This window comes from Sorex fumeus, unplaced genomic scaffold (assembly GCF_029834395.1).
Source record: "Sorex fumeus unplaced genomic scaffold, SorFum_2.1 ptg000015l, whole genome shotgun sequence".
In the NCBI taxonomy this organism is placed as follows: Eukaryota; Metazoa; Chordata; class Mammalia; order Eulipotyphla; family Soricidae; genus Sorex; species Sorex fumeus.
In genome coordinates, this window is record NW_026606072.1 from 8,405,089 (window position 1) to 8,432,412 (window position 27,324).

The 27,324-nt window shown below is 40.2% G+C and overlaps 1 protein-coding gene and 1 pseudogene across 1 annotated transcript in view; both read right to left on the bottom strand.

Moving 5' to 3' along the window:
- Positions 1–27,324, bottom strand: part of MROH2B (maestro heat like repeat family member 2B) — an 89,135-nt gene that overhangs the window by 32,856 nt on the left and 28,955 nt on the right. Inside the window, exons 12-21 of the mRNA XM_056112021.1 lie at positions 24,892–25,014; positions 23,733–23,846; positions 19,666–19,822; positions 19,483–19,523; positions 18,659–18,800; positions 18,086–18,129; positions 12,995–13,102; positions 7,791–7,907; positions 5,242–5,349; positions 3,261–3,413 (exon numbers count right to left, since the gene is read on the bottom strand). Of these exons, the coding sequence (XP_055967996.1) occupies positions 3,261–3,413; positions 5,242–5,349; positions 7,791–7,907; positions 12,995–13,102; positions 18,086–18,129; positions 18,659–18,800; positions 19,483–19,523; positions 19,666–19,822; positions 23,733–23,846; positions 24,892–25,014 (1,107 nt within the window). The remainder of the gene's footprint in view (positions 1–3,260; positions 3,414–5,241; positions 5,350–7,790; positions 7,908–12,994; positions 13,103–18,085; positions 18,130–18,658; positions 18,801–19,482; positions 19,524–19,665; positions 19,823–23,732; positions 23,847–24,891; positions 25,015–27,324) is intronic.
- On the bottom strand, positions 25,972–27,170 carry LOC130021278 (ATP synthase subunit gamma, mitochondrial-like; annotated as a pseudogene).

Below are 27,324 nucleotides of genomic sequence, written 5' to 3' on the forward strand. Positions count from 1 at the left end.
TTATATTATATGTTATATATTATATAACATATACAGTATAATATAAAACTATATACTATAATCTTTAGGCTGGAGCGATAGCACAGCGGTAGGGCGTTTGCCTTGCATGCAGCCAACATGGCTGACCCGAGTTCGATTCCTCTGTCCCTCTCAGAGAGCCCGGCAAGCTACCGAGAGTATCTCGCCCGCACGGCAGAGCCTGACAAGCTCCCTGTGACGTATTCGATATGCCAAACACAGTAACAACAAAGTCTCCAATGGAGACGTTACTGGGCCCGCTCGAGCAAATCGATGAACAACGGGAGGACAGTGATACAGTGATACTATAATCTTTATATGAAACTATACTCTCATCTTTATCTAAAATATTTTATCTCCTTTTCTCCTATATTTTTAATCATAATTTTCCCTCCTGGAGTCAAAATTAAAATTATATACATCAAAAGTTGTTTTGGATTCTTATCAATGCTTATTAAATTTTAGGTGCATCTGAATCACCCTTTGAACAGCCTGTTAAGAATTCAGATTCCTTGGCAAAAAAGCACATGAGAAAATGCTCTACATCATTAATCATCAGGGAGATGCAGATCAAAACCACAATGAGATACCATCTCACACCTCAGAGACTGGCCCACATTCAAAAGAGCAAAAGCAACCGATGCTGGCGTGGATGTGGCGAGAAAGGGACACTCCTTCACTGTTGGTGGGAATGTCCACTGGTTCAGCCCTTCTGGAAAACAGTATGGACGATTCTCAAAAAATTAGAAATTGAGCTCCCATTTGACCCAGCAATACCACTCCTGGGAATATATCCCAGAGAGGCAAAAATGTATAGTCGAAGTGACATCTGCACTTGTTTGTTCATTGCAGCACTCTTTACAATAGCCAGAAACTGGAAGAAACCTGAATGCCCAAGAACAGATGACTGGTTAAAGAAACTTTGGTACATTTACACAATGGAGTACTATGTAGCTGTTAGAAAAGATGAAGTCATGAAATTTACATACAAGTGGTACAATATGGAAAGTATCATGCTAAGCGAAATGAGTCAGAGAGGGATAGACATAGAAAGATTGCATTCATCTGGGGGATATAAAGTAACAAAGTATGAGATTAATACCCAAGAATAGCTGAGATCAGCACCAGGAGGATTACTCCATAACTTAGAGGCCAGCCGGGTATCCTAGAGGAAAGGGCAGTTCAGATAGAGAAGGGAGCACCAAATAAAGGATGTTTGGAGGATCCTCCCAGGAGGGGAGATGCATGTCGAAAGTAGACTATGGACTGAACATGTTTGCCACTCAATGCGTCTTTTGCAGACCACAACACCCAAAAGGAGAGAGAGAACACAGGGATTGCCCTGCCACAGAGACAGGGGGGACGGGGAGATGGGGGTGGGGGGATATTATCCATGGTGGTGGAAAATGGGCACTGGTGGAGGGATGGGTATCTGATCATTGTATAATTGAAACCAAAGCACAAAAAATTGTAAATCTACCACTGTAAAAAATAAATAAAATAAAATAAAGGGGGAAAAAAAAAGAATTCAGATTCCTGGGACTGGAGAGATAGCACAATGAGTAAGGCATTTTTTTTGGTATGCAACCAGCTGGGTTTCAATTCCCAGCACCACACATATGATCCCCTGAGCACTGGTAGGAGTTATCTCTGAGCACAAAGTGAGGAGTGAGCATCAAGCACCACTGGGTGTCCCTTCCTCCCCCCAAAAAAGATAGAAAAAGAATTCAGATTCGTCAATCCTTAGAGAGAATATGGGATTATTGCTTGTCTTGTATGCGAATGATCCTAGTTTGGTCCTCAGCATGCTGGGAATGTCCCTTGAGCAGCAATACAGGAGTAGCCTGAGCACTCCAGGGTGTGGCCTACTACTTCCCACGGTTCTCCCCAAAATAAATAAATAAAAATATAAGCTTTAATGAACCAGCCATGAACATTATGATTCATTAGACATCTCTGTTTTTAACAGGATCTCCAGATTGTTTTCATGCAATTAAGAAATGGGTTCCTTTGCCTTAAACTCTTTCACTAGCTTAGATTTATTAGATCAATACCATTATTTTATAGTTGCAGTACTGCTCCACCATGCCCACAACAGAGTACCAAGCTTCTTCCACCAGAATCCCAAGGTCCCTCCTTCCCACTTAGCACTCCATGATCATAGTTTTATTGACTTTATCTTAGGGTTTTCCTTTAGGGATTGTCAGATCCCCTGTTTTGTTTCTTTCTGCTCTGCATTTGCATGAAATCATCTGGTGTTTGTCTATTCCCTGCCCCCCTCTCACTTCACTTAGTATAGCATAGACTTATAAACTGTGTTGGCACAAGCTCTCTGTGATTCCATTCTTTTTGCATAGACACATGAAAAATGTCAAGAGCACAGTTTTATGAGTCAGGTAGTTGGTGAAGAGCACAGTAGATAATATGAAGGAGCATAGACTATAATCCCCAACATGAAGGTGCAAAAAACATAATGGAGAATCAGGTGTATATATAATCTTCAAAAATTGGCAGTGGAAAGATGACTGACAAGCCATAGTTTATTTGACATCCAAGTATGTCTGAGGTAGCTAACTTGGTACTAGCCATAAAAATGGCTAAATTGACAAATATGTAAGACAATTACAAACAGTTACACAAAGTGCTATAGGTAAAGGGATGATTGAATGAATTCTAACTCAGTTCCATTACCGCAGGGCAGGAATATTTTAGGCATGTTTGAGGTACATCAAAGGTCTTTAGGGTGGCTGGGATGAATGTGGAAGAAAAGAAAAAGTAAATTCTGAGATGAATTGAGAAGACTGATAAATGATATGTTTGATCACTTAAAGTTTACGTATGTGGTATTTTCTTGCTGTTTATGAAGTACTATTTTAGGGGTTGGTCAATATCACCATATAAAATATTAAACAACTGCCATTAATAATATTTTAGAGTCTGTTACAGAGAAATAATAGCCAGATGCTCTGCTGTAGTATTTTAAATCCAAGAGCAGAGGACAATTGATCTGGGATGGCATTGTGAGATTGGCAGGATGTGAACTATACAAGGCCTCAGAAAAGAAATCAATCATCTGACTCTATTTCAAAATAGAATTTTATAGTCTAATCTTCCAAATACATAAGCTCATATCTTTCCTTCAGCTGTGTCCTTTGAGCATTGAAGATTCTCAAGAGCTGAACTTCTTTAAAGTTTGGAGACCCCAGTCTAGAAATGGAAGCGGTCCTACATTCGCCATTTACCTGACAACACTGACCATAAAGAAGCAAGACCTGGGATACAATGTCTTGATTAAGCTTGGCAAGGAGCTGGTTCCTGGGAGCATGGAGGGCCACGGCTCCATAGATCAGTATGACATCAGTCTTGGTCAAGCTCTTTCTCCCTGAGAAAATACTCTGAAGACCAGGAGAGAGAGAGAGACATGAAAAATACAAGTGAAGGGACTTTCTATCATGTTTTCCCCAATTGCATGCGATGTTTGGTCTAAAAACTAATATTATTTGTCCAGATTTAAGTGTCTAGGACTGTCTTGTGATTCTACCAGACCTTATCAGTGGTACCTATGATAATGTTTGTATAATATTTTATTTATCAAATCCATTTCAATGGAAAGGAAAATATGCACAATGAAAGCTGTCCATAAAATTTAAGCAATTGGCAAAGGTTGCAAACCTAGGTACATGAGGACTACCCAGGTCAACATTAGTGACAGAAAAATTTCTGGAGACTTATTATATAACTGGATATTTGGTCAGGCCTAGGCAGACTTGGAGATAGGAGTACTTCAACATGGAGACAGGAAGCATGAATGAAGGAATCCATGTCATTTTTCTTTTCAACAAAGATTTGGGGGTAAAGGTTGCTTTTTTATTAGAGGTTCACACCTAGCAGTTTCAGGGTTTACTCCTGATTCTGTGCTCAGTTATCACCCCTGAGGGGAATTGGGAGACCAGGTGGGATAGCTGGGACTATACCCAGGTCAGCCCCATGCAAGGCAAGCACCCTACCCACTATAGTATCACTCCAGCCCAAGAAAATATTATTCTTTAAAAATTATTTATAAATATGCTTAAATTAGTCAGGGTTGTTTCAAGTGCTAGACCATAAGCTTTGCCTACATGTAACCCTGGGTTTGATCCACAAGCACTGCTAATGAGAGCACCAGTGCCCCTTTCCTGCACACACACAAACACGCACACACACACACACACACAAAATAAAAAAGAGTAGGGAGGGGTGGAAGTGCTTAACTTGTATGTAGCCTACCCAGGTTCAATCCCTGGCATCACATATGGTCCGCTTACCACTACCAGCAGTGATCCCTGAGCACAGAGACAGATGTAAGAATTGAGCATTGCTGGGGATGACACAAAAACAAAAACAAACAAAAAAAGAAAGGAAAGTAAAATGATGATAATCAATTCATTACTTGTTATTTATAAAATATTTTTAACATGGCATACAGTATCTAGCAAATGGCATGATCTTCTGTCTTGAAAGAATAAAAAAGAGGGTATGTTAGCATAAATACAAAAATAATTTTATAATAATTTTTAACGTATGATTCCCTGAGAATGTCTTGGGAGAGCAGTTCCTGGAACAGACTTTGAGAAACCCTGTTATGGAAGCAATGAATAAGACTTTGAGAGTTCTTGGCAACTCTGCCATTGTATAAGATGCCCCTAGATTGTAATGGTAGTATGGTAGTACACACACACACACACACACACACACACACACACACACACACACATACTTCGTAGGCCAAATGAGCTACAAGCAGAGGTGAATGACCTGCTTACTTTAAATATAGTAGGTAAACTATCCAGAACTGAGTCCTTAAGGATTTTTGGTTTCTTCCCTTCTGAACCTTTAAAACTAATTTTAAATAAACAATTCAGTAACTCGGCAACAGAGTTTCAGATGATTTTCTCATGCCTCTAACTTCATAATGCAGGTAAGTAAGTAGAAAAATTCTATGGAAGTCACCAAGAACTGGAACACTTATCTTTACAGTTTTATGGACACCTACTTATGTCCTCTCCTTTGCTTTAGTTCTCAACATGCACATTTCAACTCCCCAGATATATCAGGAATGAAAAAACTCTTCATTTTATTAATGTTCTATTTCCAGCAGCATAACCCTGACTCATTGTAAAGGTCAGTTGAAGTCGTATTTGGCAAATTTTCAGCACTTCTGACTTATAAGATTATTCTCTTTACCTTACATCGATTCATGAAAAATTTTTCATGGTCTTGGAATGTTTTAAGAACCTTTAAGACAGTATCCAAGTGGTTCTCAGAACAAAATCCTAAAACAGATGTTATTCCCTAAAATCAGAAAAAATAGGACATTTTTAGTTTAACCATTCATTTATTTTAATGAGTATTTATTGCATGTCTATTATGTGCCAGCCCTCTTCTAGGGGCAAGTGATGCAGTAGTGAGCAAAACACCATATCAGGCTCTTCATCCTTGTGGCATGTATAACCAGGGGAAGTGACAGTAATTAAACATAGTTTTATTACTACCAAAATATAAAGTATTCAGAATTGACTAGTGTTGTGGTAGAAATAAAAAATTAAAGAGAGAACTTTGTTGCAGGTTGGAGAGCTTTGTCCTTTCAAGTAGAGTGACCAGGAGTGGCCTCTTTATCAGGGTGGCATTGAACACAGTCTTGAAATTAGCAAGGGGGCGAGTTATTGGACTGAAGAGAAGTGCTCCAAACAGATGGAAAGTAAGTGAAAAGGTACTTAGGTTTTCAGGGAACTACCAGAGATGTGAGCAAGATGAGGAGAGGTGGAGATAGACAGGCTCCAGATTTTTGATTTTTGAAATCTTAGATTGGTGGGTAACCAATGGAGTGTTTTTTACTTTTTTAGATGTATATGAGTGCGTGTGTGAATGCGTGCTTATGTGTGCTTGAGTGTGTGTGTCTGTGTTTGTGTTTGAAATGATGGGTATTTTGAAAGACCATTTTCTTGGTGAAACTTTATTCCATAAGTAGTTAAAACTTCAAGAGCAGTAACTCCTCTTCAACATTCTAGAAATGCTCATTCTTACCAAGAAAGGAGTTCCTTTCTTCTTTTATTTCATTGTCTTTTGGGCAATCTGCCAGAAATCCAGTTGGCTTTTGTTTGTTTGTAGCACCATGCTAGGACCACCATGAGAATTTAGGGATTTAGTCATTTCCTTGGCCATGAGCCAAGAGGTAAACCTCTGTGAATCTTGTTTTCCTGTTTTGCTCTCATACTACCACACTCTTCTTTTTCTCTTCTCTCAGCTCATTTCACTCATTACTTACCTCCTTTGTCAGCACATCTACTATGTGATCTCTGCTCCATTAATCCTGTCATGCTAGTCTGGAATAAAATTTGATCCCCCCATTTACTTCTCACCCAGTCTGTTGGAGATTGCTAGAAAACAGAAGATCAAGGAAGTAGGTGACTTCAGCCCTTCCTCAACCTCCCCCCTAATTGAATGCTTCAACCCTAGCATACATACAACTGCTTCCCCTTGTCTCCAACTCCTCTGGATTCCATTCTCAATCTCAAATTTTCTCCTCCCTAGAAACTGCCCTCCAAGTATAAGAGCTTTGAGAAGGGCGTATTCCGTAATTTATTTACTTCTGAAGAATCTGAGGTCTAGAGACAGTATGTGTCAAGCCAAGATTGGAATTCTGCTAGTTGCTACCAGAATCAGACCTTGGCATCACAGAGGTGATAAAGTCATGCTTGGGAAACGGAAAATCAATAGACTCAGTAGGATCAAAAATTATATGTGAACTCCTCATCCAATCAGCTCATTTACAAAGTCACTCAAGTGTGTGACGCATTGTCAAGAGCTTGAAGTTAAAAAAAATTGAGAAACAAAAGGGTCACAAAATCTGCCTTCGAAAACTTGAGCACAGTTCTCTGACATTGAGTGATAGCCATAATGCATGCTTTAAATTTACCTTTGTCTCCTAGTCTGCAGAAGAACTAAAAGGGCAAGCAAGGAGGGGAAAACTGGTGTTAGAAAATGGCTAAGAGCAATAATTAATATTTGAGTATATGACTAGGACAAATAAGAAGAAATAAGAGCAACTTAAAAGCAATTTCAAAAGTTCATTAAGTCTGCTGATTTCAGACTATTTATTATGGGGGAAAGAACCCTAAACATTTCCAAATTTCTGAGGTGACATAACACAGCACTGCAATTATTTTATATTGTAATATTTATTTTCTATCACGTAGTCTTTACTAGCCTGGGGATTTAAAAACAAAATGCACATCTTATCCTTCTTCCACATTCATTTATACTAGGGTAAGTAATAGGTAAAAGTGTTTGCAAAAACTATTCAGGTTACAATTGAGGTTATTTTTTTTTCTTTTTGGGTCACACCTGTCGATGCACAGGGGTTACTCCTGGCTCTGCACTCAGGAATTACTCCTGGCGGTGCTAGGGGGACCATAGGGGATGCTGGGAATCAAACCTAGCTTGGTTGTGTGCAAGGCAAATGCCCTACCCACTGGGCTCTTGCTTCAGCCCCTTACACTTGAGTTTTGTCTATATTGAAAAACAATGGTATATACTGTGCATTTAGTTTTTCTACTTGATGATATCAATAGTTATAATTATGCTCTTAAGTTTCACAAAAACTTGTTGGACTACTCTGAATGCATTTATGGATACTTCTGGGTAAGGAAGATATTATCATAAGACCCGGAGAAGTTTTCTAGATGGAGTTACTTATCTTCATCTGAAGAGGAAATTGAGAGAAAAGGACCTACCTGTCGTTGGTCCCCCAGTTGACTGGGAGCAACCAGAAATTCCTTAATCTGTGAGCTTACAAAGTCTTCATCTTCACAGCATGCTAAGGTAGTTCCCAAGGACTTCCAAAGGAATCTCTGTGGGAAAAAAGAAAGAAATTCAACAGAATGTTGGAATTGGAAAGCATAACCCTGATGAAAAGTGGAAAAAATTAACACAGTCACTTAAAGAAAAATGAGATGACTTAATGATTGTTTAATAACCATACACCTTAGATACCATTTCTGCTGGGAAGTGTTTTCATTTTCTACAGCTTTGTCCTGTATCTGTGCTCTTCTTTTGTCCACGCCTTGCTCCCCATTTAAATACCTTTCAACTCACAGAGAAATGGTGCAAGGACAGTGTGACAAAGGTCTTGGTCCCCTAGGTGGTGGTGAAGGGGCAACAATTTTATAAAACAAGACCATAAAAGTTAACACTAATATAACAAGGTTACCTAAACCACAATAAAAACTACCTCTCATTCCCTATTAAAATTTAAAATTTTCTTGTTTATCTCTGTGCTCAGAAGTTTAATTCTTGGTGGCGGTGAGTCTTAATATCATTTCTACTTAAAAGTTAGCAATCAGAGCTTCATAAAAGCTGATAGAGATAGCATGCTTACCAAAAATAGGATTTTTTGTTTTGTTTTGTTTTGCTTTTTGGAGCTATACCTGACAGTGCTCAGGGCTTACTCATGGCTCTCTGTTAAATGGGGATCATATGGGGTTCTGAAGATTAAACTTTGGTCGTCTGAGTACAAAGCAACTGTCCTACCATCTGTAATGCTTCTCCAGTCCCTAAAATAGGATCCTTTTGAAGAGGATGTGAACAGATAGTCTCATCTTTTAAAATAAATTGGCTTAGTTTATCACTTGATCACTTGACATCCTGTTATTTGTCGATTTGCTCGAGCGAGCTCCAGCAATGTCTCCATTTGTCCCTGTCGCGTGCTAGTGTAGCCCAGTGGCGTCTGCTCATTCTAGGAATATGAAGAGCCTCAAACTGATCGTTCAGGGTCTTGATAAAGAAGTCTGATCATCTCATTGGTGGGCAGCCATGTGATCTTTTGATGTCCCATGGAATTCAATTGGTAACGGTTCTAGTCCAGTGGTGGTCTCCACCTCTCATTACATGTCCAGACCATCTGACTTTTGATGCCTTGGCAAACAAGACAGTGTCCCTGATTCTTGACTGTCGACGGAGGTCAGAACTCCGGATTCTTTTTCTCATTTGAGTTGAAGTGTGATACTCCAAGCATAGCTCTTTCAATTCCTCTTTGGGAGACCCGAATAGCGTTCTCATCCTGTTTTCATAGGGCCCAGGTCTCTGAGGCGTATGTTAATACAGGAAGAACAGTGGAATTGAAGAGATGTGCTCAGAGCTGGAGGTTCTTTGTCCTCTTAGTGTTTCTTTGACACTCTTGAAGGCCTTCCAAGTTGCTCTTCCTCCTGCGCAACTCAGGTGCCAGGACATTTGTCATGCTGACTTCTCTACCTAGGTATACATAACTGTTGCATTTGGATATGTTCATTATGTTGAGAGTGAATGGAACATCAGAAATGAGATTGCTTCTCATAAACATTGTCTTCATGAGATTCAGCTGTAGTCCAACCTTTCCACATTTACCGTCGAAGTCAGCCAGCATTTGTGCTGCTTGGCTAATGTTTGGTGTTATTAGAACTATGTCTTCAGTAAAGCGAAGGTGTTGTATTTATCGAACCGTCTATCTTCACTCTCATTCCTTCCCATTCCAGTTGTCGCATGACGTTCTCGAGGGTGGCACTGATGAGTTTCGGTGAAATGGTATCACCCTGCCGAACCCCTCTCTTGACATGGATGATCACTTCCCTGTAGAATGGTGAGATCCTGGTAGTGAATCGTAATACAGCTCACGGAGGATCCTGATGTACTGAGTTTGAATGCAAGGCTGAGTTTTATAGTTCAAGAGATTTAATCTGTAAAATATTTAATCTAGAATCATTTTGAAAATAATTTTTTGTAATCTCTATTATTTGTATCTCCTTTTTGGGGAACAGAGTTAATTGTTTCAAAGCAGTATCAGAACTGTGCTAAGAATGAATGAAAAAGTGACAAAGGAACTTACTACATATCATTGTGTCTTGGGAAGAAACTCATTGGGTAAATGAGCTCCCAACAGACGAAAAAAAGTTAGTAAGAAAGTGTGGGAAAAGATTCTGTGGCTTCAGTGTTCCTGGAAGTGGTGAGCTTGCTGGATCCATCATGTTACCCTATCACTGTCACTTTTGTGTGTCAGGGTATCTAGGGAACAGCCAGGAGGACAGAAATGACTTTTTATTTTCCTTCACTGGGAGCCAGGTAGAATTAGAGCTCTGACTTGGGGATGGGGAACCCTGGGAGAGGTTTATATTTGGACAACACAGCATATGCCTGAACACAAAATTGTGCATGCATTGTGTATGAATATGCCTATGTATACATATGACAGATATTAGAACTTAGTTAATATGGTTGCAATAGTGTAAAAAATGTATGATACTAATGGAGAAAGTTAGTGCAAACCACCACCACCAAAGTGCCCATAGCCCTCTACTAAGAGAAATTTCTATTCTCATGGAGGTGAGATGAAAGGGGGAAACTCACATGAGGGGATACTAGCCAAAGAGCTATAAAAATTAGGTGAAGAAGGCTTCATCTGTTTTTAAAGATCAAAATGATTACTATCTACATAATACCAGATGAGCATCTCTATATTTAGAATGCCCATGCTATCAAATACAGGAGAGGATAGTGAAAAGTTGGAAGTTCACTCCAAAATCTCTGAAGAGTTCAAGGGGTTGTAGCTATTGAATGATCATTATTTTTTAAATTTATTTTTTTATCAAAGGCTGAGATCTCCAAGCCTGCTCCGTTCAGGACTGGGCCTCCTCCACCCAGATCCCCCATCTTCCAGTAGCTAGACAGTTACACTCACCAACTGCCGTGTAACCCCATCAATGGCCAAGATTCAGAGACTATAAACCTTATAAACTTTATAAAAACCTTATAAAATGCAGCTGCGCGACCTCTTATTGTCTAGTTCTCACTCTTCAGAGAACCTGGCAGGCTACTGAGAGTGTCCTGCCCACGTATATGTCTGACTGGGAACACCTGTAAAGGTGATTAGAAGCTGCCCCCAAAACCTCCATCCCTCTTGGAGAGCCTGGCAAGCTACTGAGAGTATCCCGCCCACACGGCAGAGTCTGGCAAGCTACCTGTGGCGTACTCAATATGATAAAAGCAGTAACAATGATGGTCCTCATTACCCTGACCCTGGAAGAACCCCCAATATGCCATCTGGCTACACTAGCACGTGACAGGAATGAATGGAATCGTTACTGGTGCCCACTCGAGCAAATCAATGAACAATGGGGTGATAGTGATAGTGATTTTTTATTGAATAACTATAAGATATATGGTTACAATGTTGTTCATGATTGAGATTTAGTCATACAATTTTCTAAACACCCATCTTTTCACCAGTGCACATTTCCCACCACCAATGTTTCCAGTTTCCCTCCCACCCACCTCTTTTTGAACCCCTAGACCTGCCTCTATGGCAGACAGTTTGCTTCTCTCTCTCTCTCTTTCTCTCTCTCTCTTTTTAGGCCACACCCAGTGATGCACAGGGGTTACAGGCTCTGCACTCAGGAATTACTCCGATGGTGCTTGGAGTGGTATGCTGGGGACCGAACCTGGGTCAGCCTTGTGCAAGGCAAATGCCCTCCTTGCTGCACTATAGCTCTAGTCCCACACTCTTTCTTTCTCTCTCTTATTTTGCTTTTGTGCACTGTGGTTTTAAATACTATAACTGAAAGGGTACTATGCATATCATTTTGCCTCCTTTAACACTCAGTTTTTGTGCAGAGTGATCATTTCCAACTATCATCATCATAGCGGTCCCTTCTCTATCCTAACTGCACCACCCCTCTTCCTTGGTGCTTCTACCTATGGACCAGTCCACCTGACCCTTGTTCATACTGTCCTTGGGTATTAGTAACATACTATTTTTTTTAAAATATCCTGCAAATGAGTACACTCATTCTATGAATGGTCATTATTAATAAGAAATCTCTGGCAAAGAATAAAAAGAGAGGCTAGAAGAAACAGATGGAATCAATTTAGTATCTCCAGGAGAAATTGTACAGATCTTGGTAAAACTGACAGAGCGTATGCTATAACCCATAGAGCAACTACCAGTGGGAGAGTAGCCTTGATCAGAATGAAAATCTGAAAAAATTCACACCCACACACTCCTTTCTCTGGGGAGGGGGCACACTCAGTGATTCTCAGGGCCTATGCCTGCCTATGAGCTCAGGAGTGATTTCTGGAGGTGCTCAGGGGACCATACGTGGTGACAGAGAGAGACCAAAGTGGCCAGAAGCATGGCAAATGCTTTGTCTCCTACACACTCTCTCTGGCACCCCACACACTTTCTTTTAGTTGACAAGTAAAAGGCATCGTGATAATGGGATTATTTGAAAATTAAATTAACAAAATTAATGTGGAAAACTGTGTGAAACTCAGGAGAAATACTAATTACAGTTAAAGCTGAGGAGTCTGTTCAATTCCACATTGGACGAAAGAGAGAAAAGAATGAGGAAAAGTTCTGTACCACAGATATCACTGTTGTTTTGGAGAAAAAAATGACTGAGAGAGGAATGCAAGATTGACTTGTGAGCATTCTTTAGCTCTGTGTTTACATGAGACTGCAGTAGATTATTTCTTGTAGACAATCTCATAAGACCTGGCCCAGTGGAAATCCAGACATATCTTTACACTGAACCAGTGTGATGCCAGGAATATCTGCTTACCTCTAGTCATCATTTTTCTTTCTTCTCTAGAACAGAAACCCCATAATACTAGCCAAGCACTCGTCTATCTCCAATGCATTATGATTCTCAATTTTCTTGAAGATAGGTAGCACTGCACTGCAGCACTGTGGTCCTGTTGTTCATCGATTTGCTCGCGCAGGCACCTGTAACGTCTCCATTGTGAGACTTGTTGTAATAGGTGTCATGAATAATTTTTGCTCAATTGTGAAACGAAGAGAAGAAAGTATTTTTCTATTAACACCTCTCTTCTGGTTTCAGGGCAGACAAGTAGGAACTTGAACTGTCGTGTAGATCATCATCTAGAAGTTAAGGTACCGACCTCAACTAACCTTCTCAATAGAAACATTGCTATAACTTTCCATCTGCTTGCTGAAATCACGACTCAGTTGAATGGTCCAAGCTACATCATTGATCGTCTGTAAAGATTCTTTCAGTAACTGTGTGGGAAGTAAAGGAACACCTCATATGAATGTGTCACTTAGTTTACTGATCTTTTTTAAAATTGCTATACCTAAAAAAAAGTATAAATATACATCAAATGACATTATCTCCCTTTTCATGAAAATTTGATTACTCTGAAAGTCTTTTTCTAACTTTACATTATATACCATATTCTGCTATATGAATTTCAGTAAGAATTAAATATACAAGACATGGAAGTACTTGAAATGCAAATACATTTTCCTCTTAAATTAAAAAAAAAGTCAAAATAGAAACAAATTTTACCTGTTATTTAAGTCCAAGTTAATATATATATATATATATATATATATATATATATATATATTGCTTTTGGGGTCACACCCAGCAATGCACAGGGATTACTCCTGACTCTGCACTCAGGAATTACTTCTGGCGGTGCTGAGGGACCATATGGGATGCTGGGAACAGAACCTGGGTTGACCGTGTGCAAGGCAAATGCCCTACCCGCTATACTATCGCTCCAACTCCAAGTTAATATTTTTTAAGGTTTGAATAGATTTGGTAAGCTTGAGTTGTCAATGTTAGTTTTATTATTTAAAAAAGGACATTATTTTGGGGTAATTAAATGTCATGAAGAATAATTATATCTACAGGCACATTCTTCTAACTTCAACTCTAATGACCAAGTATTCAAGGCTCACTAATTATTCTGAGCTTGGGGTACAATGAGTCATGTAAACCTATGTCCTTCTTTCTTAAATAATGCATAAAAATGTATTTTTGGGTCTTTTAGGAGTACAAACCATCACAATTTCTAAAATCTATTATTTTCTCCAATTTTCCCTCTGCTTTAAGCTATGGAAGTATACTTGTCAATGACAAAGCGAAAATTTATACGCATTTTCTTAATAGGTTCATTCAGTGTATTCTTTGAGGAGAATAAATTGAAAAGTCTTCAAAGTTTAAGGTAAGAAGGGAAAATGCAGACAACATGAGGAGAAGAAGACTAGATATATATTCAAGATGAGAATACACGTCTGTCTAGAGGGGGAAAAAGTAATCTCAAATATTTTCTCTAGAAGAAGAACTTCCTGCCTAGAAATGTTATTTTAAGAATAGTAGCAGGGAGGCTAGAAAGATTGAACAGGACTAAGGCACTTTCCTTTTAAGCTACTGTCCCTTATTTGATCTTGGTACAGTAACTAGTTTTCCAGGTACTTCCAGGAGTGATCCCTGAGTATGGAAGCAGGAGTGAGCCATGAGCAGAGATGGGTGTGCCTCAATCCCCAATAAAATGGTAGCTGATTTCCATACCCTAACTTAGCACTTTGACAGAGAGAAGGGGAGTCACAAGAAACATAAATATCTTAGAATTTCAAATTCACACAACAACAAAAAAATCAAGCAACTTAATAACAAGATGAACTGTAGCACTGTAGCACTGTCTTCCCGTTGTTGATCAATTTGCTCGAATGGGGCAGGTAACGTCTCCATCATTGTGAAACTTGTTATTACTGTGTTTGGCATCTAGAATACGTCACGGGTAGCTTGCCAGGCTTTGCCATGTGGGCAAGATACTCTCAGCTTTCAAATATCATACTAGATAAGAATCACTTAATAAAACAGTTGTTTTCAAATATCATACTAGATAAGAATCACTTGTGGATGTCCTTAAAATGCATTGATATTTCTGGGGATTTAGTTCAGCTTGGTTAGCTGAGCACATTATTTGTATGTGTGAGACTCTAAGTTCAATCCAGTTACCATAAACACCCCCCTTTCTTTTCCTGGAGGGATATCAGGGATCAAATTCAGGACTTCATCATACAAGGCAAATGCTCTACTACTGACCTCTACCTACAGATTCCCTAAATTGTATTTTAGTTATTTTTTAAAATTCAGTTTCCATGATTTATAAAACTGTTGATAATGGAGTTTTAAGCATTCAATCTTTCAATTCTAAACCCACCATCAGAGCTAAGAATCACTCCACCAATGACCCAAGGTCACAATAATCCCAAGAATTATGTCTAATAAAGCAATTTGAGAGAAAAGAATAAAACTGAATAAACCATAATTTCTGCCTTCACGTTATACCATAAGGCAATAATAATTAAAAGAACATGTTTCAAGTGAAAGTAGGCACAAAGATTGAACAGAACAGAGGCCCCCAAATAAATCTATACAAGTGGACATATAATCTATGCTGAAAGAAGTAAAGTCATGAATGCAGGTGTTGAATTGAAGCACACAAATATCTGCTAGATTACTATTCAACGCCATATTAAAAATTAGCTCAAAATTGATCAAAGGCTTATATATTAGACCTGAAAGCATAAAATACTTAGGTTAAAACATCGATAATAGACTCCAGGACTGCATACAGCAGAGATGTACTGGGAGACTCAATTCTATTGGCAATGGAAACATAAGTTGGAATTAAACAAATGGAGGTGCATGAAATTAAGGTGTTTCTACTGACTGGAAGAAACTACTATAAACATAAAACGGCAGTTGGGAGAAGATATTTTTTCACACCAAACATGTGATATGGGGGTCGATATCTAAAATATACAAAGCACTCACACAACAACAACAAAAAAAATCAAGCAACTTAATTACAAGATGAGCTGTAGAATGTAGCACTGTCCTCCTGTTGTTCATCGATTTGCTCGATAGGGCCCAGTAACGTTTCCATCATTGTGAGACTTGTTGTTACTGTGTTTGGCATATCGGATACGTCACGGGTAGCTTGCCAGGCTCTGCCGTGCGGGCGAGATACTCTCGGTAGCTTGCCGGGCTCTCCAGGAGGGGCAGAGGAATCAAACTCTGGCTGGCCTAGTTGGCCAAGTGCAAGGCAAACACCCTACCACTGTGCTATGGCTCCACAAGATAAACAAAAGACTTAACTGCTTTTCCAAAAAAGGCATACAAATGACCCATAGACACCTGAAAAAAAATCAAAAGCATGATGAATTATCTCCTCACACTGGTGAAAATGGTCTCAATTTAAGAGATGGGAAACAACAAATGTTGGTGAGAATGTAAGATAAAGGTACCCTGGGGTCAAAGAGATAGTACAGCCACTAAGCCTCTTAGTTACTATAGCCCACCCCCTTTTGATCCTTGGTACCATATGGTTCTCTGAGCACTGCCAAGAGTGATCCATAAGTACAGAGTGAGTCACACCCCTGGTGTGACTCAAAGCCAAGAAAAAAAAAAGAAAGAAAAAGAAAAGAAAAAGGAGAAAAAGAGTGGGGGAGGGGGAAGGTATCCTGTTAGCACAAATGTAAACTAATGCATTTGCTATGAGAAACAGCATGAGATTCCTTGAAAAAGACAGGAAAAAGCTTGTGATGCAGGAGTACCTCATCTCAGTATTTATCTGAGTATATGAAAATATTAATTTCAAAAGTTTATTGCTATGTTCATAGCATTATGCACAAGAGCCAATACATGAAACCAATACGAGTGCCCATCAGCAGATGTCTGCATAAAGAAGCTATGGCATACACTCTCAATGGAACTAATAGTCTGCCATGTAAAAAGATGTAATTGTGCCTTTTTTTACAATATAAATAGAAATTGAATGATTGTACCAGGAAAAAAAGAGTTTCAAGCAAAAGAAGAAAGAATGAAGGTATATTTAAGAGTTCAGAATTAAAATCAATATTAATCTGTGTTTCTGGACATGAATAGTAAAAGCAATTTACAAGAAGAGAAAAGAAAATACCAAAATCTGAGAATTTAGAAAGGCATAGAAAAATATTAGCAAGTTAAATTTTTAGGGTTTTTTTGTGGCTTTTTGGGTCACACTCGACAATGCTCAGGAGTTATTCTTGCTCTGCACTCAGGAATTACTTCTGGCAGTGCTGAGGGGGCCATATGGGATGCTGGGGATAGAACCCGGGTCGGCCGCTTGCAAGGTAAATGCTCTCCCTGCTATACTATCACTCCGCCCCAGCAAGTGAAATCTTTAAAACTGCCTTAAACTCTGAAACCAAAAGCTAAAACTATTTTTCACTTATGGTATTTAAGAAGACCTCCAGAACCAGCCCCAACAATGCTGAGACCACTCTCCACACGCATGAAGGTACCGGCAGAGGAACAAAGGCTTGTGGGGTCCTGGGGCTGAGAACTCTAGGCCTGCTCGAATTGGGGCTGAGCACCCTCCACCCAGATCCTCCATCTTCCAGTAGGCAGGGGTCACACCCACCAACTGCCCCCCAGTGCCGTGTAATCCCATCAACGGCCAATACCCAGAGACTATAAAACCGAGCTCTCAGAAGCCTACGGTTGCATCTGCGGCTGCGCAACATCTTATTATCTTATTCTTGCTTTTGACAACCTGGCAGGTTACCAAATGTAACCTGCCCACATGACATAGTCTGGCAAACTCCCCATGGTGTACCCAAATATGCCAAATACCAGTAACAATGATGGGTCTCATTCTCCTAACCCTGAAAGAGCCTTGAATGTGGCACTTTTTAGAATGTCAGGGCTTGGACGAAGGAGATGTTACTGGTGCCTGCTTGAGGCAATCGACGAACAACAGGATGATTGTGATCATGATGGTGTTTAAAAAGTATAATTCTTAATTGAGGCTGGAGTGATAGCACAGTGAAAGGGTGTCTGCCTTGCACACGACCAACCCCGGTTTGATTCTTCTGTCCCTCTCAGAGAGCCCGGCAAGCTACTGAGAGTATCCTGCACAGCAGAGGCTGGCAAGCTCCTTGTGGCATATTCAATATGCCAAAAACAGTAACAACAAATCTCACAATGGAGGCATTACTGGTGCCCGTTTGAGCAAATCGATGAACAATGGGAGGACAGTGATACAGTGCAATTCTTAACTGATCATTTCTAACCTTCTTGCCTTTTTTTAAGAGAAAGAAAAGTTTATTGCCCATTGGAGTTCAGTTATTTCTAGTTAGATGGAAGGCTGTAGCTGATTTCCATACCCTAAGATCAATAATTTGTCTAGAAGTCTCTCTTACCTGAAGGAGTATGGTTTCCCATATCACCATATTAGTATCCTTTCCTAGCAATACAAATGGACACAGTAACTACACAAAAGCCAAATAGACAAAAGACATAATCCTCCTACCCCCTCCCGATTGCATGGTTAGTGGATTCTGGCTTTTCATTCCAATATTTCTTTTTATACTGTATCGTGATTTCAGATGAACTTTACTATGTTGCCAACTTTTAAAATGTCAGGTAGATGGAGGCTTTTGCTAGTTGCAGCAATACCTGATGAAATGCCCAACCTTTAATATTTTAACACTGATAAGTAATAATTTTTTAGAAAATAACAAAAGGAAATTTCACTAAAGCATGAGAAAAAGTCCAGAACAAAATCAAAAACTCCTGATATGGATGTTTCCTCTCAGGTCCTCATAGTAAATAAGAATGTCAAGAGTTGAGGAAAACAGACTGTCTACCTTTCTTATCAAGTTAAATGCTTTCATTGCCCAGAATAAACAGAAATGGATTTAGACATAGAGTGGTATTTCATTGATTTGTGTTCTTGCCTTCTTAGATAAAGATCTGATCCCACTCCCTTGTACCTTCTATAGGTAGCAGAAGCTCAGGTATTCGTGTCTTCCAGAGTGAAACTAATTTTGGATGAATTATCTCAGGCAATACCTTCAGAAGTCCTAGAGCACTGGCCCCACGTAATTCTCCTAAACTGGCGAGTATAGATATTACCTAGAGGATGGAAGAAAAAACTGCTAAACAGCTTTAGAAATATTTAAAGTGCACCTAACTTTTTTCTTTCCCCATTTTCCTGAATTATTTTAATTGTTCATTTTTTTCTGATTTATAAAAGTTGATTTTGGGGATGAGCAGAGTTGTAACAATGTGGTAAGCTCTGGGTTTCAGACGCAGTATATTACATATGTGTGCACATATGTATATATATGCTAATAATGTTTATATTTATTTATTCTAGAATAAAGCTAATAGAAAATTTAAATTTTTTTGAGGACTAAGGAAAAAAAACTATATGGAAACTGCCAGTGAAAAGTAAAAATGTACTCACTTAGATATATCTATTAATTCAATAAAGGCATATAGAAATAGTATTTGTGTAAGTGATACTTGTGAAGCCTAAGGGAGAGAGAAAATCTAAAAATATAATGGAATTTGAGTGGTTCTTCTAGATAATATTCAGTTTGTGTGTATTTTAGAACCATAAATAATACTTGCCAAGATGATAAATTTGGCTATAATAATAATATTTACTAGTGTCATTAGTGCACAGAACCTCTATTATGCCATTACAGTATATTTAGGATTTGGAGTAGAAATGTAGTTTAATTATCATTTGCAACCGAATGATCTATCTAGGCTCAGATTTATTTCACTTTGGTTTCTTTAGCTCACTCACCAGAAGTCTTGCTAGGAGCTGATGTGGTGAAGGAAGTTTGGCTAGAAAGAGAAAGCAGTTTTCATTATTACTGTGAACCCAGGAGAATGGACTGAGGTTGGGCATAACATCAAAGCACTGTAGCCTTTCTGGAAGCCAGTGTCCCGTAAGAGAAATGTTTGCTGTGTTTTTCAGTGTACAAACCAACTCCTGTAGAGAGGACTAGTGCCGTTGACTCCTTGGCATTCTTCCTCTTCCTCTCTTCTGCCATAATCAGAATTCTGATGATATTAAATAGGTAGTCCAGGGTTCCTGTATATTCTGCAGGTACCACAAAAGTCAGAAGTCTTGGCCACAGTACCTGTGGAAAACAGGTTAAGATGCAAATGTTGCTTATTCTTTAAGCCAAATAAAAAGCAAAATTTTAGTGGCCAGAAAGAGTACAGTGGCTAAGGCATGTGTCCAACCCAGGTTCCATCCCTGATACCACATAGGGCCTCCCTACATGGAAACTCAAACACCACCAGGATTGAGTCCTGAGCACAGAGTCAGGGTATATTTATTTTAAGATACCAGTTAGAGTGCATTGTGGGCCAATACTCTTCCCTGGGTTTATGATTCAAATTTGAGAGAACAATTCTTCATTGTACGGAACTGTTCTAGGTACTGCAGAAAGTTTGATATCCTTGGGCTTCACCCATCAAGTATCAGTAAACTATCACGATCATGATCATCCTGTTGTTCGTCGATTGCCTCGAGCAGGCACCAGTAATCTCTCCTTCGCCCTAGTCCTGAGATTTTAAAAAATGCCATATTCAAGGCTTTTTCAGGGTTAGGAGAATGAGACCCATCATTGTTACTGGTATTTGGCATATTGGGTACACCATGGGGAGTTTGCCAGACTCTGCCATGTAGGCAGGTTACATTCGGTAGCCTGCCAGGATGTCCAAAGTAAGAATAAGATAACAAGATGTCACGTGGCAAACTATACTATAAATGAAATAACTGAAAATGCTCTGTATATGGTTTGCAAACTTCAAAGCTGGAGTGAAACTGCAGTGAGAATGATGTGGAGAGCTTAGATATGGACAACTATTATTGTCTACGCTTCAGGAACTGCCCTTCCTACTCTGGAAATCTAGATCACTCAGTAATTACAGCCCATATGTTTTTTTTTTCATTAGTGAGACAGTGCAGTCTTCTGCCCCCGCGCCTGGCTGTTCCTCGCCTGGGCCCCTTGGAGGGGAGCGGGTTGAGCTTTCCTTCCTGCCCCGACCAGGGCTCCGGCAGCCAAAGACCTCCAGGACCAGCCACCACCATGCTGAGACCACTCTCCGCACACATGAAGGTACTGGCAGAGGGACAAATCCACGCGGGTTCCGGGGCCGAGACCTCCAAGCCTACTCGGATTGGAGTCGAGCATCCTCCACCCAGATCCTCCAAATTCCAGTAGGCGGGGGTCACACCCACCACCTGGCCCCCTGGCGTCGTGTAATCCCATCAACGGCCAAGACTCAGAGACTATAAAATCCAGTTCCTGGAACTGCGCAGCCGCGCGACATCATATCAAGACATCTTTTTATGACTTCTTATCTCATTCATAGTTTGGACAAACTTGCAGGCTATCGAATGTAGCCTGCCCACAGGGCAGAGTCTGGCAAACTCCCCGTGGCATACCAAATATGCCAAATACCAGTAACAATGATGGGTCTCATTCTCCTAAAGAGCCTTGAATATAATCTCAGGGCTAGGATGAAAGAGACGTTACTGGGGCCTGCTCGAGGCAATCGACGAATAACAGGATGATGAAATGAAAAATGAAAAAGTGAGACATCATGAGGCACAGTTGTAGACTTACAAATTTTTGTGCATGGGTTTCAATTATACAATGATCAAAGACCCATCCCTCCACCAGTGCCAATTTCCAACCACCACAGATCCCAGTATCCCTTCCACCCCCCATCCCCCCATCCCACCCTGCCTCTGTGGCAGAGCATTCCCTTTTGTTATCTTTTTCTTATTGGGTGTTGTGGTTTGCAAAAGAGGCAATGGGTCACAATCATGTTTGGTCTATAGTCTACTTTCAGCATGCTTCTCCCATCCTGGGAGGATCCTCCCAACACCCTTTATGAATGGCTGAGATTAGTACCAGCCCATATGTTTTAAGTAACCAGGAATCTATCTTGTCAGAGAAACCGACTCTGCCTTTTATGCATCATGAGATGATTCGTACCCATTTATATATTCACCTATGATTAACACTCTATTCCAGGGCCCTAGGACACACCTCGTCTCATTTACAGTCTCTTTGCTTTCCATCAACCCCATATCAACCCACTAATTTCCAACAATTTTCATTATCTTGGGTGGTGATACCTGGGGAGGGAGGAGTGACAGTGACATGAAGATGGTGCTGCTGAGCCTGGGCCACTTGAGCAACATCTCTACACCCCTCCCACTACAATCTTCACTTCTTTTTCTTCTTTTTTTTTTCCTTTTTGGGTCACACCTGGCGATGCACTCAGAAATTAGTCCTGGCTTTGCACTCAGAAATTATTTCTGGTGGTGCTTGGGGGACCATATGGGATGCTGGGAATCGAACCCAGGTTTGCCGCGTACAAGGCAAACACCCTACCCATTGTACTCTCACTCCAGACCCCAATCTTTACTTCTTGATTCTGATTTTGAACCTTCCTAGCTGTGTTTGGGAATCTGAGGGTCACTACCCATATTCAACCTGATAATGGAGACCTTTTACCATTTAGCACTCAGGCTGAGCAATGTAATGCTGCTTCTACTCGGCAATGCTAGGAGCCACCAGTGGCTACATCTACGGTGGTGCTGGTGGCAATAGTGCAACTGAGAATTGAACCCAGGGCTTTCCATATGACATGCGTGTAGCTCATCCCTTTGACCTAACTTCCCCAAATTGTTAACAGAGAATATGACGAGAGGTGCTCAGGGTTTACTCCTGGCTCTGTGTTCAGGCATTACTCCTGGCTATGCATGGGGGACCATATGGAGTGTTAGGGATCGAACCAAAGTTGACCACATGCAATGCCAATGTCTGACCTGCTGTACTATCTTTCTGGATCCACAGCTTTTATCTTAAATTTTAGTCTTTGGGTATAATTTTACTGGCTCCTTAGCTACAAGGTAGAAGAAATCTGACATTTCAGACACTTTGGAGAAGGTCCCTAGGCAACTTTTTTCACCCATCTCTTCCAAGTAAGCTGCTCTTAAACCTTATTTAGCAAGTATGGGAAACTTTAGACGTAATCATATGCAAATTCAATGGCCACAATGATCAGATAGAGTTGATTCAATAGACTTAGAAATCTGACATTTCTTGTTTTTGGTCCACATCTAATGGTGCTATGGGACGACTGCAGACTCTGAGCTCTGAGATGCTGTGGACAGTTTTTTGGGAAGCATGTGGTACTGGTGATTGAACCTGGGCCTCCTGAATGCAAACCATGCACTCAGTCCACAGAACTACTTCTCCTTCAACAAACCTGCATTTTAAGTAAATATCCTATGATTTCATGCATATGTGAAGTGTAAAGAAACAAAATTAACAGGAAAAAAAGACAAGATAAATTCTTGGATTTTCACAATAGAAGTAAAATTACCAGAGGTAAGGTGGTAAGAGGAGGTCCTTTGGTCAGTTGTACTTTGTGGGTGGATGTGATCTGATATACTTCTAACATGGGTACAGTGTTTTATGCCAATGCTACCTCAATTAAAAAATAATTGTGAATAATCTAATTATCTATTTAAAAAATTTAGATGAAGTCTCTTGATCTACTAAAATTACCTTGTTGACAGTCTCCTTCCCGTGCCATTTATTTCTGGACACTAAATCCTTTCTCAAATGTTTGCATATGGAAAACACACCCTCCATCCAAGCCTCCTCTTTTTAAGATTCAGGTTATGATGTACTCAACAGGATACATGTGCTTTTAACAACTTCCCAGATAAAAACTGATTTGGGACACTGAGCATTCCAATGCACTTTCTCTAGAGGGAGCATCAAAAGGCTTATAGCTCCTGAATAATAACGTCTTTCTCCCTGTTCCTTCCTTGTTTGCTTTTGAGTCACACCCAGCAGAGCTAAGGGGCTATTTCTGACTATGCTCAGGAGTAACACCTGGTTTTACTTCTGGAACCATGTGCAACACCAGCCCCAAGAGAAATATCTTACCTCAGAAATAGGCAGAGTATTCACGAGTGTTCTAGTTAGCTCTAAGTGGCTTCAGAGGACACCTTACCTGAGGCATCCCAATCACCAGGGGGTCCAGGGTTTTTAAGACCTCTAGACTTCTTTCTCTCACAGATATCTCTCCCTTTTCAGTCTCCTGGGTTTGAGCCTTCTTTGGCTTCTCCTTTAAGAAAAAAATAAAGTGCTTTGTTAGTCTTCCCTGAGGCTCCTCATGTTCCCAGAGCAAACAGATGCCATTGGGCTACACTAGCACGCGACAGGGACAAATGGAGACGTTACTGGCGCATGCTCAAGCAAATCGACGACTAACGGGAAGTTAAGTGAGTAAGTGATTAAGTTAGTCTTCCCTGGTGGCCCATTCTGACTTACTTGGATGTGTTTTCAGATGCTGTAATGAAGGAAGTAGTTACTAAATTTAAGGGACTAGTGGAATCTAGATATTTTAGTAGTCAGCATTTTTTTTTCTTTTTGGGTCACACCCAGCGATGCACAGAGGTTACTCCTGGCTCTGCACTCAGGAATCACCCCTAGCGGTGCTCAGGGGACCATATGGGATGCTGGGAATCGAACCCGGCTTTGGTTGGCCATGTGCAAGGCAAACGCTATTGCTATTGCTCCAGCCCCAGTAGTCAGTATTTAGTCCAAGTTTAAAAATGCCCCTTGGGGGATGGGCTAGAAAACACACCTATGGCTGAAATAGGACAGCAAATATCCAGAGGGCTGATTCCCTAGAGGTGTGCCTTTTTCCCCTTTAGGAAATTGCTATTTCCTCTAGGGCATATGGTTTCAGACATTGTTTCCTAGGAGTGCACTGCCATTTCAGTGGCAAAGAACTTGCTAAGGTAACTGAGCTTACTGAAAAGATTAGACAGGCTTTTGAGTCAGTTCATCCAAAGAAAAATCACTCTAGGTGCAGCGAATATTATTGTCTCTTGTGTATTCTAAAAGGCATTTATTCTTGCTGCTTCTCACCAGGCTGCCTTCTTCTTCCAGAAAACTAAGCTTTAACCTACCCTGTATTTATTGTAAGTTGGAAGTGATGTCTGTGAAAGGAAGCCGAATTCTAGTGGCGGGATGAGGAGTAGGGGGAAGACTAAAACAAAACTTCTAAATCAATTATTTAATTGAAGCCCCCCCCCCCCCTTTTAAAACCCTGTTGAGTCTACTATACTTGGCATAGAGTGGCACTCAAAACTGCATCTTCATACCAGATTCTTGTTGGAAAGTGCAAACTGGGAGAAGATATAATCAATCAGAGGCCATCCTTCTCGAGCTTCCACATAACTCTTTTCACACATGGTTTGGATGAGGAGGAGGACAGAATTCCTCACCTAGAGTAAGAAAAAAGTGCATTTGCAACGTTTTATCAGGTTGAATAGAAGAGGTTCTTCTATCCTGTGACCTAGTGGGAACCTTTCAGAATGGAGTAGGAATATAAAGAGAATAATATTATAAAAAGATGAAACACCACGTATTTAAGGGTCATCAATAAGTTTCTTTCCCACCAAAATCTCCCAAGTTCCAAAGATATATTTTTAGTTTTGTTCGGGGGTCACTTGCAGTGGTGCTCAGGGTTTATTCCTGGCTGTGTGCTCAGGAATCACTCCTGGCAGTGCTCAGGGGACCATATGGGGTGCTGGGGATTGAGCTCAGGAGGGTCACCTGCAAGGCAAAAACATATTCCTTATTACTATACATTAAGAAGTAATGACATGGAGCTGAAACACTGCTTTGCTTTTAAAATCCTCCAAGAAAAATAACACATTAAACGATAGATCTACAAGTCCTTATCCAGTTTCAAAAGCCAAACAATTGATAAATGGAATTTTGTTAAATTTTCTACCAAGTCATTATTTTGTAGCAAAACACAGAGGTAACTGCTTTCAAGGTTTTTGTGGGGTTCAGGGAAATGGTTCAAAAGTCAGTGCATATGCTATACATGTGAGATGCCTTGTACCAGTCCAGGTACCTGAGCGATGCTGGGAGCGACCAAGCTGGGAGAAAATCCTAATGCCGCCTGGTGTAGCCTTCAAACAAACAAAAAAAAGCCATTTGTAGTATTTATTCTACTAGGTAGTATAAATATGCATTTCTTTTCTCCTTTCTCATTAGAAGTTGTTCATTATGTTATTTATTGGGAGGCAGTTTAGGAAGATCTAGCTGCCTTTAATAATCAAGGATTCAACCATTTCTTCTGATGAAGACAGCAGGGAGTTCAAACCATAATTAGTGTGCTGAATTTTCTTTCTTTATCTTTTATCTGATGATGCAACTTGATTTTCATTAATCTAGAGTAGAGTCTCCAGGCTGATCTCAATCAGCTCCTTAGTGATGATGGTTTGAAAGGAAGGTGCAACTGAAGGTCAGCTTGAATTTGTCAATTTTCTCCAAGGTGATCCTGCTGACACTTTGCTCCCCAGTGGTCAATTCCTTCAGGGAGTAATAGATGATGTTGGCCAGATTATATTCCTGGTAATTTTGCAGCTCATCAGTATCAAATATCATCAATATCATCAAAGATACTCAAGTTCTCCACACTTGCAGTGGTATCAAAAGAAAATATGGGGGAGGGAGGGAAACTGGGGATACTGGTGGTGGAAAATTAATGCTGGTACAGGGAGAAGTGTTGGAACCTTATATGGCCAAAATCCAATTATGAACAAGTTTGTAATTCATTGATTCAATATATATATATATATTTAAAAAATGAGCTTTCCTTCTGTTTTGTAGGAAATGACAGAATCATAACCAAACTTTGGTTAATTCAAGGGCTGATGACTAACGCATCTGCAAAGGTCAGGGTTTTTTTCCCACATCCTTGGAAGTCACTAGAACCTGGTCAGAGTGAGTACTGGGAAGTAGTCTCCTGATTTTGCAACCAATCAATAAACTTCTTTCTCTGCTTCTGCTGTGAGCATGGCCACCTTGTTTTACATCTGCATAGCCATGGAGGAGTGAAGGGTACCTGCAAAGCCCTGGGCCTGAGGACACACTGATAAGAGATGCTTCCTCATTTCAGGCACTTTGACCTCAACTCCTTCATACCTAGCCAAAGATCCTATCCAGTCCAAGTGCGAAGGCTTGAGCTCCCTCTCTGCTTAGGCGTATTTGGCCGCTGCCTTCATTTTCAGGACTTAGTAATTTTCTAAATGTTTTTGTTTTGATTTTGCTGTCACACATCCAGCATGCTCAGGGCTTAGTCCAGGTTCTGAGACCAGGAATTAACTTCTGGTGGTGCTGAGGGGACCATATAGGGTGCCAAAGATTGAATCCAGGTGTGTTGCCTGCAAGGCAAAGGCCCAACAACTCTATTTATTAGTGGTCTGGACCCTCTAAATGTTTCTGATAGATTTCAGTTGCCTGGTGATATCTTTTGAAGTTGCTTTGAAAATGATTCATGGCTTGGATCCATTACGGCAGTATTGCCAGCCTAGGGAACATGGGGGTATCTGCTCTGCTAAAGGTTGGTCAGACATGATACCTCCATTTCTGTTCTTACAAAAAAATGAATGGGCTTGAAAACAGACTACGTCATTGTAACTTTTCTCTATAACTGGAAACTGTGGATTACGAGATCTCTCTCACTCTTGGGTTATGAATGTATATTGAAATTACTTAACAATGTGGTTTAAATTTATTAA